Source organism: Pavona decussata, unplaced genomic scaffold (assembly GCF_977016875.1).
Source record: "Pavona decussata unplaced genomic scaffold, jaPavDecu1.1 SCAFFOLD_48, whole genome shotgun sequence".
NCBI lineage: Eukaryota > Metazoa > Cnidaria > Anthozoa > Scleractinia > Agariciidae > Pavona > Pavona decussata.
Window position 1 is genome coordinate 5,201,674 of NW_028145470.1, and position 14,454 is coordinate 5,216,127.

General features: G+C 39.0%; 1 protein-coding gene across 5 annotated transcripts in view; it reads left to right on the top strand.

Annotated features, from left to right (window-relative positions):
* Window positions 1–14,454, top strand: part of LOC146481937 (uncharacterized) — a 36,952-nt gene that overhangs the window by 8,068 nt on the left and 14,430 nt on the right. For 2 of the 5 annotated variants that reach the window (XM_085108071.1, XM_085108072.1), the window contains exons 8-25: window positions 37–106; window positions 754–840; window positions 2,746–2,811; window positions 3,849–3,926; window positions 4,574–4,632; window positions 5,105–5,222; window positions 5,856–5,930; window positions 6,702–6,911; window positions 8,181–8,470; window positions 9,625–9,915; window positions 10,656–10,722; window positions 11,081–11,164; window positions 11,705–11,791; window positions 11,882–11,941; window positions 13,279–13,365; window positions 13,505–13,602; window positions 13,958–14,024; window positions 14,102–14,130. In XM_085108071.1, the coding sequence (XP_084964197.1) occupies window positions 37–106; window positions 754–840; window positions 2,746–2,811; window positions 3,849–3,926; window positions 4,574–4,632; window positions 5,105–5,222; window positions 5,856–5,930; window positions 6,702–6,911; window positions 8,181–8,470; window positions 9,625–9,915; window positions 10,656–10,722; window positions 11,081–11,164; window positions 11,705–11,791; window positions 11,882–11,941; window positions 13,279–13,365; window positions 13,505–13,602; window positions 13,958–14,024; window positions 14,102–14,130 (1,923 nt within the window). The remainder of the gene's footprint in view (window positions 1–36; window positions 107–753; window positions 841–2,745; window positions 2,812–3,848; window positions 3,927–4,573; window positions 4,633–5,104; window positions 5,223–5,855; window positions 5,931–6,701; window positions 6,912–8,180; window positions 8,471–9,624; window positions 9,916–10,655; window positions 10,723–11,080; window positions 11,165–11,704; window positions 11,792–11,881; window positions 11,942–13,278; window positions 13,366–13,504; window positions 13,603–13,957; window positions 14,025–14,101; window positions 14,131–14,454) is intronic. The other 3 variants (XM_085108073.1, XM_085108074.1, XM_085108075.1) reach the window with 3 other exon arrangements.

Below are 14,454 nucleotides of genomic sequence, written 5' to 3' on the forward strand. Positions count from 1 at the left end.
GGTATGCATTTACAATTTTGGATTGATTATTTGTAGGGAAAGACTTCTTAATGAATTGCGTGAAACAGAAGAAGCGAGCAGACGCCAGGCTGAAGTTCTTGTAAAGGTTAGTTTGTTGTGAAATGGATACATGCAACTTCTTAAAATTAGGCAATGGTGAACAGCACCCTTAACAACAGTATCTCAGATGACCATGTAGATTATGGTGGTCCTGTCTCCAATTTGGTGATGTAATGAACCCTGGCTGTCACCACCAGTGATTCTGTGATTCTCTAAAAGGCTTCTTTGTGAATGAGACCACAACTCTGTGTAACAGCTAGAATTAATCAATGAAATTTTCCCAGGAAAACATGTAGAATGCTAAGACCCAGTTTGGTCTATCGGAAAAACAAGTCAAAAAAATCACTAAACCATAGTAAATCCATAGGGTGTGTCTGTACAAGTCTAGGTTATGTTCAGTGGTTAGTTTTGCTTCAGTAGGTATCATTATCTGAGGTTTACTGTTGACTGCAAAAATACATTCCAATCCTAGCAGTATACAGGATGTTTGTCCCATGAACCTAGTTTAATGGCCTAAGCTCCCAGGCATCTACTGGTCTACTGTTAAAGCTCAGTGGTAGATTATCTGAACTAGTAATATTGGAAGGGCTTAGGTTCTACTCCTTATAGGAGAACTCAAATTTCCTTTTCCCGAGTATGCCTTTGTCACTCACTGAATAATACATCATTGTCAACGCAAATGTTGTATTGCAGGGACTGGATGCTGAGCGTGATGTATTGCGTGAAAGTCAAAGATTAGCATCAGAAAGAGATCGGGAACTTGAGGCATTAAGGCAACAGGTTAGATATGCAAAAACAGTGTTCTTGCTTTGCTGCAATGCTTTGCCTTGCCATTGATTTAAGTAGCTTCAGTTGTAGTTTTCCTGAGCGTTGTAAAAATGGCTGCAGATTGTTATGAGTTTTTTAAAAATTTATGAAATGAAGTAAATTTAATGATGATTTTATCACGTGCAAATTGTGTGCTCTCCAGTTCTTTTTGTGGTTTCGCCCCCATGCTGAAATATCTTTTGGAGAAGTAATTTTGCCAGTTATCAGAATTTTCCTACGTTTATAATGTTCCAGTAACCAGTTTTGATTTTTAGTTGTTAGCTGTAGTACAATTATTATTGTACAACAGCTGTATTAGTAAAAATCAAGGTACCGGCCCTATACAAAAATGGTTGTTTTAAAATTATTCTTATTTCCATATTCAAAATAGCCTCACCAACCTCGTTTTTGAGATCCAGACTCTATAGAATTCATTATCGCAAACGAGGTTAGTGAGGCTATTTTGAATATGTACAAAAGAATACTTTAAAGGCAGCCATTTTTGCATATCGTCTATACAGCTGCAGTAAGCTTAATCAAGTTCCATTGATAGGGTTTCTGTAAGTTTTAGATGTCACTACAAGGGCCACCTTTGGATAAACTTTCCTGGTCATTGCAGAGAGATGGAGAGTTCTAATTAGAGGATTTGTTAGAATGAATGATAAGTTGGGAGAAGAAAACATGGCCTTTGAAAAGAACTGGCCGTTAGTAGAGGTTTGACAGTAATACACAGACTGTGAGGTTCAAACTACTGGTTGTATTATACTGCTGCTTATTACTACTGCAATAACCAACAACAAACCCTGAAGAAAGAAAAAAAACAACAACAAAACAACTTGATGAACCCTAACTTGTTTGAACTTGAGATGTCAACAAACTGAGATAATAATCAGAATAAACTGGGGGTAAAGGTTTAGTTGTAAACTTCAGAGTTAGGGTGTTATAGAATTAAGGCCCAGTAACTTTATTATTTTAGTAAGTGGAATGAAAATGCGTTGTGTTGTGTTTTATTTAAGTGGTATTCTTTATCTCTTTTGACCCTGGAAATTAACATTATTACCATTTATTTAATAATGTCACCTGAATCACTGCACCAAATTAACATGTTGATCAATTAATGGCATTAATCTATCCACAATAATTTTCTGAAAAATCTAACTCTGTGTCACTTATCATGACTTAAAACACTTAATTCATAAACCTCTTAATGAGCTACTACTAAAATGAACTTAATGCACTTTAAATTACGACTAACAGTAGTTTTAACTTAACATTGTTTTGGTAGGAAATAAATTGTAACCCATAATCTCAAAGAATGAAATTCTCCTATTTTGTCCCTATACTTTTCTTATAAAAGTACTGGGGAGAAGTTATTAAAATATCACGAAAATTCACCTTGGGTGATCATATCCTTAATTCTCATGACGTCAGGGGTTGAATAAACATTGATATTCCAAGGAGAAATTTGATGCTGATCACTGCTAGGCCTCTAAGGACTAAACACTACCTTTACAGCCTGGCCTACAATTTGCTTACCACTCTTGCAACAACCACCAACTTTCAGAACATCTCTTCCCAATCCTACAGAAACCCCCAAAAGAGTTTCAGCCGAAATGATTATTAAGGCTCCAAGAACATTGTTCGAAAAAGGGCCAGATAGTTACAGAGGTTGTTCTTGTCTAAAGTCCATAGAACTATTACCTGTACTGTTTCACTCTCTGATAGTTAACGATGTTCAACTTCTTTTTAACGTTAGTCAAAAGGTGTTTTCAAAATTATACCTCGATTTTTTTCATCTGAAACTTCAGGAGCTTAGTTTCCAAAGTGTCAAGGGGTCTGGCGCCTTGGGAATAAGCTTGAGATTTCACATTTTTACAGTTGCAGGCCAATCAAAAATCACAACAAGATGAAATCGAAAACAGGCTGAAAGAAATACAGAAAGAGGTAAACACAAACAATAACTTTTTCCAGGTGTAGGACAGTCAGTTGATTATTAAGGGACAGGCAGATAGAAACAAAGATAGGTCAATTTGCACAACAGATGCTGGTCTGTCATACTTAGGAATCATCATTTTGCGACTAGGATTCTTGTCTACGAGTATATGTTTCGTTTTGGTATCTTCTATGTATTATCCAGAAAAAGTGAATTGTGCATCTGATCATCTGAAAAATCTGGACTGCTACAACAACCAGACTTCTCTTGCATTCTATAGCAACATTGTTACTACTTTCAAGGCACTCTTGCTTGTTCCAGGTGTAGAAATAGTCTTTTTGAATGATGGTCACAACCAGGTAGAGAATGGTTAATGTATTTTGGGAAGTGAGGGTTGGTTATTACAGAATCTCGTCATATCTGAAGGTCTTTTAAAAGGACGGTGCCTACTTTTGTTACTGCGAATACGTTCTGCGCATCTCGAGATACTCGGGTTTCCTATGGGTGGTGGCTACTAATACAGGGATATTTTTGCGCGGTTTAAAACTATGCGGAGAAAGCAGAACTTAGCAAGTGCTCTTGGTATTTCAAAAAAATTGGGGGTAACCATGCATTTCTCAGAGATAATACTTCAATTTGATAAAAAATGCCATACAGTATTTTACCACTTTTTAGGATTATTGTTTCTCAATTATCTCTAAAATATGCGTGGTTACCCCAGTTTTCTTTTTGGACTCCACTAGCCCTTGCTAAGATCTTCTTTTCCCACAGAGTAATAAACAGCGCAAAAATACCTCTGTATTAGTAGGCACCGTCCTCAAGGAGGTTAAAAGAGAAGGGAGCATTGCAAATAACATAACCTAACCATAAAATTACGACCGAAAATAATAGGTAGCAGTTACGACTTTTAAAGGCACCGTGTATCCAAAACATCATGCATGCATTAGTCATCCTTCACTCCATCCTTTTCGTTTGTTCCCATTCGTCCATTGCACTGTTCACCTGACATGTTGTCTGTCGAATTAAGTTTATTGTGTGCGGTTGCTAGATGCGAGCCGAGCGGGAATCTTGGGAGAAGAAACAGCAAGAAGTGGGTCAACTCGCCAGCGAGTTACAAAATGTCAGGGTAATTAACTTTCTTCATACGTACTCTACTCACTCTCTCAGTTCTTGTGTTACATCTAACCAATCCTTTTATAATTTCGTTTATATAACAAGCGAAGCAATCGAATAATGTATTTCTTAACACTTGTAATATCCTGATCTATGAATAAATGCCTAATATTAACACATGATCCATTGATCTTAATATTCTCAAAAAAAGGTTTTGATTTTTTAATAAAGTAAAAAGCTATCATGTTGACTGTGTAAAATGCAGACTGCATTTTACCGCATTAGACATCAGAATGATTTAACATGGGACTGAATTAGTAACATCATCATCTTTACTTCATTAACCTTTTCACTCGTAAACTTAGAACATATTTGATGCAGTCTTTAGTCTGACACATTTAAGTCTAAACCTTGTGTTAACCCCAGTTTAATCTTAAGAAGTTTCCTTGATCATTAGAAAGCAAACTCTGCTAACAAGTCACCTGCCATCTTCATTAAAATTAAGTTGTAATAAGTGATCACTGACTACTTCAGCAAAGTCTTCGCTTTTCTCTCTTTTTTTTTTCTTGTCCATCACGCAGTCACTAAGCCATTTTTCCTGAGTTGGAGTAATTACAGTTTCACAGGATTGTGTGTTTACTGAATTATTTATCTTTTCAGAATCTGCTGGGTGAAGCAAATGAAGGTAAACTGAGGGACGAAATCCGCTCCGTTGCCAGGTAAGAAGGTTATCTTTTATTCCTTTTTTTGTTCACCTACTTGTGTTAGATAAATTTGAATTCATGTTTAAGGACGTTACCTCCTTTTGCTACTGCGCATACGTTCTGCGCATCATGGGATGGTCCTAGAAACTCAGGTTTCTTAACGGTGGTGCCTGCTAAACAGCGATATTTGTGCACGGTTTATAATATTTACGCAGGAAAAGCAGTTCTTGGCAAGGGTTATTGGAATCCGAAAAGAAAATTAGGGGTAGCCATGCATTTTTCAGAGATAAATAAGCTTCAATTTGGGGAAAACTGATATGCATTGTTTTGTATTGTAATGTTTTCTAAAATTATTGTCCCTTTATTATCTCTGAAAAATGCATGGTTACCCTCAATTTTCTTTTTGGATTCCAATAGCCCTTGCTAAGATCTTCTTTTCCTGCATAGTCATAAATTGCGCGAAAATACCTCTGTATTTGTTTCCTAGTGAGTTAGATTCTGAGCGCCGAGCCTTGGAAGAAAGTGAAAGGGAGAAAAGATTACTGGCCTCACGAGTGGAAGATCTATCAGGAAGACTGGAACTAGCTGAAAGGGAACGAAGAGAGGTATGCTTTGCTGTCTCTTCTCTGTTTCGATTTGTTCTCTTTCTTGTTGCTTTTTTGTTCTACAGCGTATTAGTTTTGACTGATTCGATCGAATGTTATAACCACCGTGTGCAGCATAATAAACAGCACCACAGGAAAGTGCTGCACAGTAGCTTTCGTTTGAATGGTCTCACTTTAGGGTTTCATCCACAGACTCAAAAATTAGAATCATCTTGTACAGCCTAATAAACAGCACCACAGGAAAGTATTGCTCAGTAGCTTTCATTTTAATCATCACACTTCAGGATTTCATCCACAGACTCAAAAATCAGAACCACCTTGTACAACATAGTAGACTTTACCACAATAAGGTACTGCTCAGTAGCTTTCATTTTAACTGTCACACTTCAGGATTTCATCCACAAATTTAAAAAGTTAGAAACACCTTGCACAGCACCTCTTTTTCCTCAGGAACATTTTAATGAAAAGATAACAAGAAAGCACATTCAACGGTCGTGAAGACTTGACTACACATATGAGACGAGTTTTAGCTGATTCTCTGATTTTGTTGGAGGAGTAGGGGGGCTCTGTTCACTTTAGTATTCCTAAAAATAATAGACAGGTTCGGCGCTGATTTCCTTACGTAATGCTCAGGTTATGACTGAATTAGAAGCTGCAGCGAAAAGGCTGGACCAGAGTGAAGGAGGAAAAAGTGCCTTGGTAGACCAGGTATGTATGGAGATTGTTTCTCTTCAGGTTGAAAAGATAATAAACGAACCCATTACCCAGAACTTACAACTGAAAATACATTCGCACCACACCGTTTTCACAGACATATATTTTTAGATTTAAATGTTCACGAATTCAGACTTCTACTCTAGCCTTGCTAACCAGTTTCAAGCCTTGTATTATTCTCATGCGGGATGAAATTATAAAACCGTTTGCAGGAAATAGTAATCTAAAACCTTTCCAAAACTAGACCAATCTGTGAAAACATGGTGACATAATAAGGTTTATTATGGAAGTTGCACGCTCTGAGTAATGCGCGCCTGACTACTGTATCTACGCTATTTCCTAATACTGGACTTCAGTGCAAATAGTGTTTTTATAACATTTTTGCTATAGGACTTGTAAAATCTTAGCCTTTCCTTAGCGTCCTTCTCAGACGCTCTTTTGGTTCATCACGCAATCTTGTCTGGGGAAAGATTGCGTGACAAGCCAAAACAGCGCCTTTCAGGGAGGCTACTAAAATTTCTACTACGTATGGAAGATACCTCAGGCTATCGTGTAGAACTCTCTGAGGCTTTTTTAAATCCTGATGAATGGCGTTCCCGAGTTTGTGTTTCTATATCTAGTCAATTTATAGCACATTGTATTACTAAATGAAAGCATGAGCATCCTAGGAGCATCTTTTACCTCGCAGTTGTACATCTTGTTTCTTCTGGACCAAGATCTACGTTAGTGAGATACTAATTTAACTTTTTAAAATCTATTCTGAAGGCAGAACAATTACGTCAACAGTTTTCACGTGCGGACAGCGAAAAAAATGAGCTTTCTAGAAAGCTGGAAGAGTCACAAGGAAAACTAGAAGAGAATGAATTAGCTCGTAAAAGACTGCAAGGACGACTGGAAAGTTTGAGTCGACAGATGGAGGAAGGACAGGGAGACCGAGAACGACTGGTGGAACAGCTTGAAACCCTGAGGGGACAGGTAAGGCTCTTTTAAACTAAACAACTTGAAACCCTGAGGGGACAGGTAAGGATCTTTTGAACTAAACAACTTGAAACCCCAAGGGGACATGTAAGGGTCTTTTGAACTAATCAACTTGAAACCCTTAGGGGACAGGTAAGGGTCTGCTGTTCTGAACAATTGTAAATCGGTAGGGGACAGGTAAGGGGCTGCTGTACTTAACAATTTGAAACCCTGAGGGGACAGGTAAAGGTCTGTTGTACTAAACAATTTGAAACTCTGAGGGGACTGGTAAGGGTCTGCTGTACCAAACAACTTGAGACCCTGAGGGGACAGGTAAGGGTCTGTTGTACTAAACAACGTGAAACCCTGAGGGGGCAGGTAAGGGTCTGTTGAACTAAACAACTTGAAACCCTGAGGGGACAGGTAAGGCGCTGCTGTACTGAACAATTGGAAACCTGTAGGGGACCTTTATCGTACTGAACAACATGGATACGCTTAGGGGACAGATGAGGGTTTTTTGTACTGAACAACTTGAATCACTAGGGAACATGCAGTAACCCTTGGGGGACAAATGAGAGGTTTATTTTGCTTTAGGTATATTTTGAAATAAAATGAATTGCCGCATTTTTAGCACTATTTTCTCGAATCAATTTTTTCACTTGGAGGAGACACTTTAAAGAGCTAAAACTCAAAGGGAATTTGTTCGTTTGCCTTCAAATTTGGACAGTAGCTAGTTTAACATATAAACAACAAAAACGTGTCTGCGAATTTTTTCTTTCGAAATATGTTTTCTCCGAGAGCGATTTTTTGTGCGATCACTCCACATTTTTTATCCTATTTCGAAAATGTTCTGTAACTTTTCACTGCGATTGAATATGGCAAAACTGGGACACGTTTTTTTAGCGCTTTGGGTCCGGAAACTGAGGAGCAAATTAAATTAGCGAAAAATAAAATTCGCTTTGACTTATAGCTTTCAAAAGGTGATTCGGACGCTCGCATTTAGAGGTCGTGAGAAATTCGACAATGCATTTTATTTCAAAATTCTTGGTATAGCTTGATAACCAGCTCTATAAGCTTTAATTTGATATAGGGATTACGGTATCTACAGTTTAAACTGGTCACGCTACATCGCTTGGACGCGAGACACCTCTGAAGGTATACGGTAACCAACAACTTGATGCAGGCCTGTGACTGAATTAGGCACGCTATTAATATTTTCTTTCCAGACAGTAGCCGCTCGCTAAGGTGATTAAGTCAGTTTTAAGTGAGATCTTTCACTGCTTTTAGGTTGCAAAATCCGAACGAGAGAAAGACGAAATCATGCAGCAAGTGTCGAGATTATCAAGAAACATGGCTCACAGACGTCAATCATTTGGTCCAACTTCCTCGGGACCAACTCCACTGAAGAGAAGTGTGGGGAGAAGCGAGGGACCTGGGGGCGATCACGTGTCCGAAATGAGAAGAAACTTGGACCGATTTGAGATGGAACGGGATCTGGATCGAAGGAATCACGTGGGCGATTCGTTTTATGATGGTCTGTCTGGGAGAAACTTGAGAGGAGGGGAAGACATGGATAGGTAAGGAAACGTGCTGGGACTGAGTGGAGTACAGGACTCAGCACCCAGTTGTTCAAAGCCCGATTAAGCTTATCCTGGATTAACGCAAACTTTGACTCGAGTTTAATTGCTAATCAACAAAGATTCTTCCAAAAGATTTTCGGCCCTCAGTTTAGACTTAAACTTTTCTTTACCTTCAGCTTGAAATTAGCCTTTAAACCCATGTTAACGAACGATGGTGAAAGCCTCGATTAACTTTTAATCGTGGATTAGCGTTAATTGGCTTTCGAATAACCCGGTCCAGGTGGTCTGATGGGCTGATTAATTAAGTGACGACAGAAAAATGAGTTATTTCCAGAAATCCGAGCTTGCCCGCCACTCGCGGGCATAAAATAATGATACTAAGAACAAGCAGAAACGTTTTGGGTCGATATTGCTTCATATTGTCTATCTGCCACGAAATTTATCTTTCATACTTGCTATGAATAATGTTCTGCTTTCTCTATGTAATTTGTGTTACCACCAGACATGGGGTAAATTGGATTGTAGCTTGTGACCTATCTTTTTTGTTACATTTTTTGAAGTAATACATAGCAATGAACAATCGCCTGTAACAGCGCCTGAACAAGGTTTCCCAGTAACATACTGAGGAACATGCGTATAGCGTTATTTAGCTACAACACATGTCACTACGTCCCGTCTGCACTCAGTTATGGCGAGTCATTAAGTACGCATAACCGTCACCCTCACCTAACTTCTTCATGCCAAATGGCACATAAGGCTAACTAGAATTGCATCTTGTCGCGCTCGCGCACGCAATAAAAGTACATACGTAAACTAGTGGCAATTTCAGATCGATTTGAGCGTTTTTAGTCGCCGCGATATAGCATAGCAACTTGACGGTGATTTATGGGAAGTTGCAGGAAATCAAGGCAAATATCGCGCCCGAAACGATATCGAAATCTCACCCAAACTGCAATGAAATCGCTGGTAGTTCACATTTGCGACTTTTACGTATGCTCGAGCACAACAAAAACCGCACTGACCAAAATCTCCTGTATAAACGGCCCTTTACAAGCTCAAGTAACTGGAACTTTGTGCGATCTCAGTTTTATGACTCTCCAAGCGGTTTTAGTTATGGTATTGAACTCCGCCTCTTTTTGCTTTGTTTCCAGGCTTGATATGTTGAACAACTTGGAAGCTCTTCACCAAGACATCGATCGAAAGGACGAGCAGCAGGAGAGGTTACTGGGGCAGATGAGGGATTTATTGTCCAAATATGAAGACAGCGAGGAACAAAAGAAGCGTTATGTGAATGAACTAGAGACTGTTAATAAGAAACTAAAGGAAGCTATGAAGGATGTACAGGAGCTTGAGGGACAACTGGAAGATAAAGAAAACCAGTTGAAAGAGAGTGATAAGAAGAGAGCGGAACTGAGAAACAAAGCGCTGCAATCTATTAAAGAGTACGTACGTGCAGCACACAGTCCATAGAGTGGTGGAAGGGGGGGGGGGGTGGGTGGGGAAGGGGAAGGGGAACAAGTTTCCAACAGCACACGTGTGTTCACAGTTACTTGACGTACTTTTAGGAGGGTTGAAAATTGGGGAATGGTCTGGTACTACTCTGAGTGCAAGACCCTTAATTATCTTTTAAAAATATTAAAAAAAAATTAAATTAAATTTTGGTTTATAATAGTATATAACTAACCTTCGAAACCAGAGGACTGCTGTTGCTCTTGTTTCGCTAACGGCGTGTGGTCTCGCAGGCTAGAAGATAACGTATGTATGTGTACCTGGAAGAGATATAAAAGAGGTTACAGACTCCGGATGAAACAAAAGGGAGCCGTAATGCAACGTATCCGTTTTCAAGCAAAGCACAAAACAACTGGTTTGAACGGGATTCACACCCATAATCTTTTTGATACCGTTTCATGCACTCTATCACTGAATCTATTGTTTTTCGCTTTGTTTGGAGAGCAACAATGACCAAACGAGCTTATCATATTGTTCCCTTCAAAATTTCAAACAAGCTTACTGTCCTTTTTGTAAAGTGGGATCTCCTCCCCCTACCCATTAGGCTTACAGGGTCAGTGCTTCAAGCAAACAGACGTTACATTTTGCGGGTGTGTTTTGGAACAGAAAGAAATGCCTTGCGCTGTTGCAGTTTTTCTTTTAGCTCATCACGCAATCTTTTCTTTATTGCCAGGTATCGCACAAAATGCAAAAGACTGGAACGAGAAGCTGAACAAGGCTTACAAGGACAAGAACCAGTTGTGCGTATTTTTATAAACGATAATTTGTTTTAAGGTCTTCCTTTCTAAAATTCTCTTTGTTTTTAATCGTTCCATCAGCTATTTAAATATCCAAATCGCGGCTTTTAGTCTTTTTTAACCTCGGAGAATCGTGGAAATAAAGAAATAACCACGCCTACGTCAGTTGCCCTCTTGTCTCAGTTTCGCGGTAGTTATTACAACAATTCGTCAGCTTCAGTTATCACAGCGATTATTCACCTGTTGATATTGCTATTTGGAATAATGTCTTTCAACAAATTACGTACTAAGGATAGTGCAAATATTATTTTGAAACGTTATGTATCATGTAAATCTTTGTTACATATTGGATTCATTGCAGAAGGAAATGAAAGAAATCAAAGAGCTTCGTTCCAAAATCGCCAAACTAGTTTCCAAACTCCAAGAAGAAGCAGAACACCGCCAGGTAGGTCTAAGGACATGCTCTAGTTACAGCTTAGATACTCGATGAACGGCATGCTAGCGAATATAAGGCTAACTGCCTGACAGCTGAGGCAGATAAGCTTGAAACTGTAAGTAAAAAAAGAGCAGAGTATCTCAGATACAAACACAGCTGATCAGACTGCGTAACCTGCAATCTTGGAGAATTCAAATGAAAAATTGAGACCACCCCTCCCCCCATTTCAATGATGGGGAAAATGGCGCGTTTTACTTTTCGCGTGAATTCATCATCGATTTTGGGGGGACGGGGTGGGGAAGTTACTTTTCTTTCTTTTTTTTTTTTTATTCTGTCCGAAATTGAAATCTATTGAAATATGTAGAAACCTTTCGAATTTTGCGCATTTTTCCTTCCTTCCTTTTTTGCCGTGTAGTTTTGTCACGGGAAGATTGCATGACAAGTTTAAAAGCTCTACCGATTGTCATGATTTTACTTTTTCATGGATCTTTTTTTTCCAAGTGGTTGCATGACAAGATTGTCAGATTTTCTTGTGTCTACATCTTTTAGGAATACGACGAACGTATTTTGGAGGCCAGACAGCAGGAAAGAGCGACAAAGGAAGAAGCCGCCGCACTTTACGCTCAGCTGCAACAAGTATGTTAACTCGTCTCACATCCGTTGTTACTTCGCACCTTGCATGTTATCACTTTGATCAAGTAACAAATTTTGTTGGTACCTTCTCAGGAACGAGATGCTCATACAAATGCACTGAGGGAGCTTGAAGAACAGATTCAGACTCTTACGGTTCGTTCCACACACAAATATTCTTATTCTGTGTTTTTCATGTAATTGCCCATTCCGAAGTTCATAAAGGGACTGAGTCCTAACTTACACATTGTTCAAATTGCATCATATGAAGAAATGAACGCCATCGCCAGAAAGATCACATAAAAATTGGTAAGTTTACCGAGTTTGGTTATGTTCATCGCGTAGTCAGGCTGTGACCTGCCACAGGTCACCCAAATTCCATACAAATGTCTCTAATTCTGAGATGGCATCCCCCAAATCCATACAAAGTCTCTAATTTTTCAGATTTTCAAGTTTGTAAGCTTTCTACATGGTTGCAATAAAACGACAGAACCTCAAACTTGGTAAACTGACTAATTTTAACGTGATCTGTCTTGTGATGGACTCCAATTTATGATTAAATGAAAAATTAAAAACCCGTCCCCTGTCTCCATTTGAACTCCAGAACGGGCAATTCGTAATTAGCGTGGATTCGGTCTAAAAACGCCCATGTCTCATTATTCTATTTGAGACAGTTGAATTTCATTCACGTGATGTGTCAATAGGTAGCTAGGTGGGGTAGGCGGGTAGGTAGGTATGTAGGTTAGTGGCTAGTACCTTGTAAACGGGTTGGTGGGTTGTTAGGTAGGTAGGTACTAGTAGGAAGGTACGTGGGTAGATAAGTAGGTATGTAGGTAGGTAACGGATGTAGTTAGTTTAGGTGGGTTGTTAGTAGGTAGTTGGGTGGGTGGGTGGATATTATGTATATGAGCAACTGAAATAACTGCAAGGTTGATCTGACTGCGTAGAAAACTTAACACGACGGCGACATGATAGAGACCAAGCCGAGAATCAAAATGCAACCGTGGACAGCTGTTTCGAGCTGGTGAGGAGTGATCAACCAACGCGAAGGTCAGTTGTCTGCTAAATGAGAGGAGACCAACCAGCTCGAAACAGCTGTCCACGGTTGCATTTTTATTCTCAGTTTGGTCTCTATCATGTCGCTGTCGTGTTAAGTTTTCTACGCAGCCGGTCAGATCAACCTTGCAGTTATTTCAGTTACTTATGTTTATTTTTAGCTGATTTAGCAGATCCCGTGTAAACTTGCAGCATTTTCGTTCGTAGTCCTTTGCAGTTTATTCTTTACTGTATTATGTATATAGCTTGGTAAGTAGGTGGGTAGGGAGTTTGGTTGACAGGTAGGTGGACCACAGGTTCCTCTCCCAACCAGTACTTAACACGGTTTCTGTACCATAAAACTACTAGGAGCCAACAAACAATCTTTTGGTGAAAATATTATTAATAAATAAACTCGATTACAATTTAATCTCCCTCTTCTTTCTCTCACACCGCAGGCTAATCATGAACAAGCTCTACAAGACTTCGCTAAAAAGTCGAATAAACAGAAGAGCGAAATAGAAGAACAAATAGCGGACATGAAGGTAAAGATGTTTTGTTGAAAGGTGACTGTTACAACTGGACTGTTGCCTTCTGCAATAAGAGTAACACAAACTTCTGTTTAGTTGAAGTATGGTAGATTGCATGCAAAGGAAATTAATTTGTTTTGTTCTTGAATCTCAGATTCAACTCGCGGATGAAAAGTCGACGATAAAAGCTTTGCGAAAACGTCAAGAAAAGGATAGGGAAGAAATGGAGAAACTAAGCACAGATCTGAACGTGTAAGTATAATGATGTATCTTTACAACATTGTGATTATGAGTGTAAATGGTTTGAACCCAGGAGTCATGTCACAAGTAGTTGTCGGTGAATTATGATTATCGGGGTGAGTGTACTCCTGAGAAGGACTGTTTGAGGTGACATTGACTGACGTTTTGACAACCTGGGCGGACGTCATCTTCAGAGTCAAGTAGACTACATAACAAGCCTTCATTTAGCCACGCGCGAAGCGCGAGACACTCTCGCTTTGTGCTTGGCTAAACCTGTTATACAGGCTAGAGGCAAGTGACTCTAATGAACGCTAATCGGAAAGGAAGAAAAGAATATTGATGGTGTTTTTTTTTTTCCCATTAACAGTGCGACAGAAGAGAACAACAAATTAAAAGCGCGTTACGAACAGGCCAAAGAAGAGGTTGAAAACTTGGTGAGTAAAATGAAACGTTTGAATGCCATTACTCGTTACTGTGTTTCAGCTAATGATTTTCTGTTTTAATTTTACAGAAAGAGAAAATAGAAGTGAACCAGGGCAGGTGAGTTTGTTTGTTTGTTTGTTTTTTTTTGTTTCGTTTTGTTTTATTACTTTATTCGCTTTTTATTATGTCTTTTGTTTCACACTGAATTTCAATATAAAATTTTGACGTGAGTTGGCAAAGAAAAGTAAAGGTAATGATTACGAAGCCGAAAAAAGCTTTCTTTGTTGCATGTTTTTGCTAGCGTTTTTCACCATAAAAAATGATCAAACCATAAGAGGTTTTTTAAAATTCTAACTGCATTAGAGTAAGTAACAGAAACGTCTCGTTTAAGTTATTCAACCATAGCATGAATGTAACCCAAATGATTGTGCACGGTTGTAG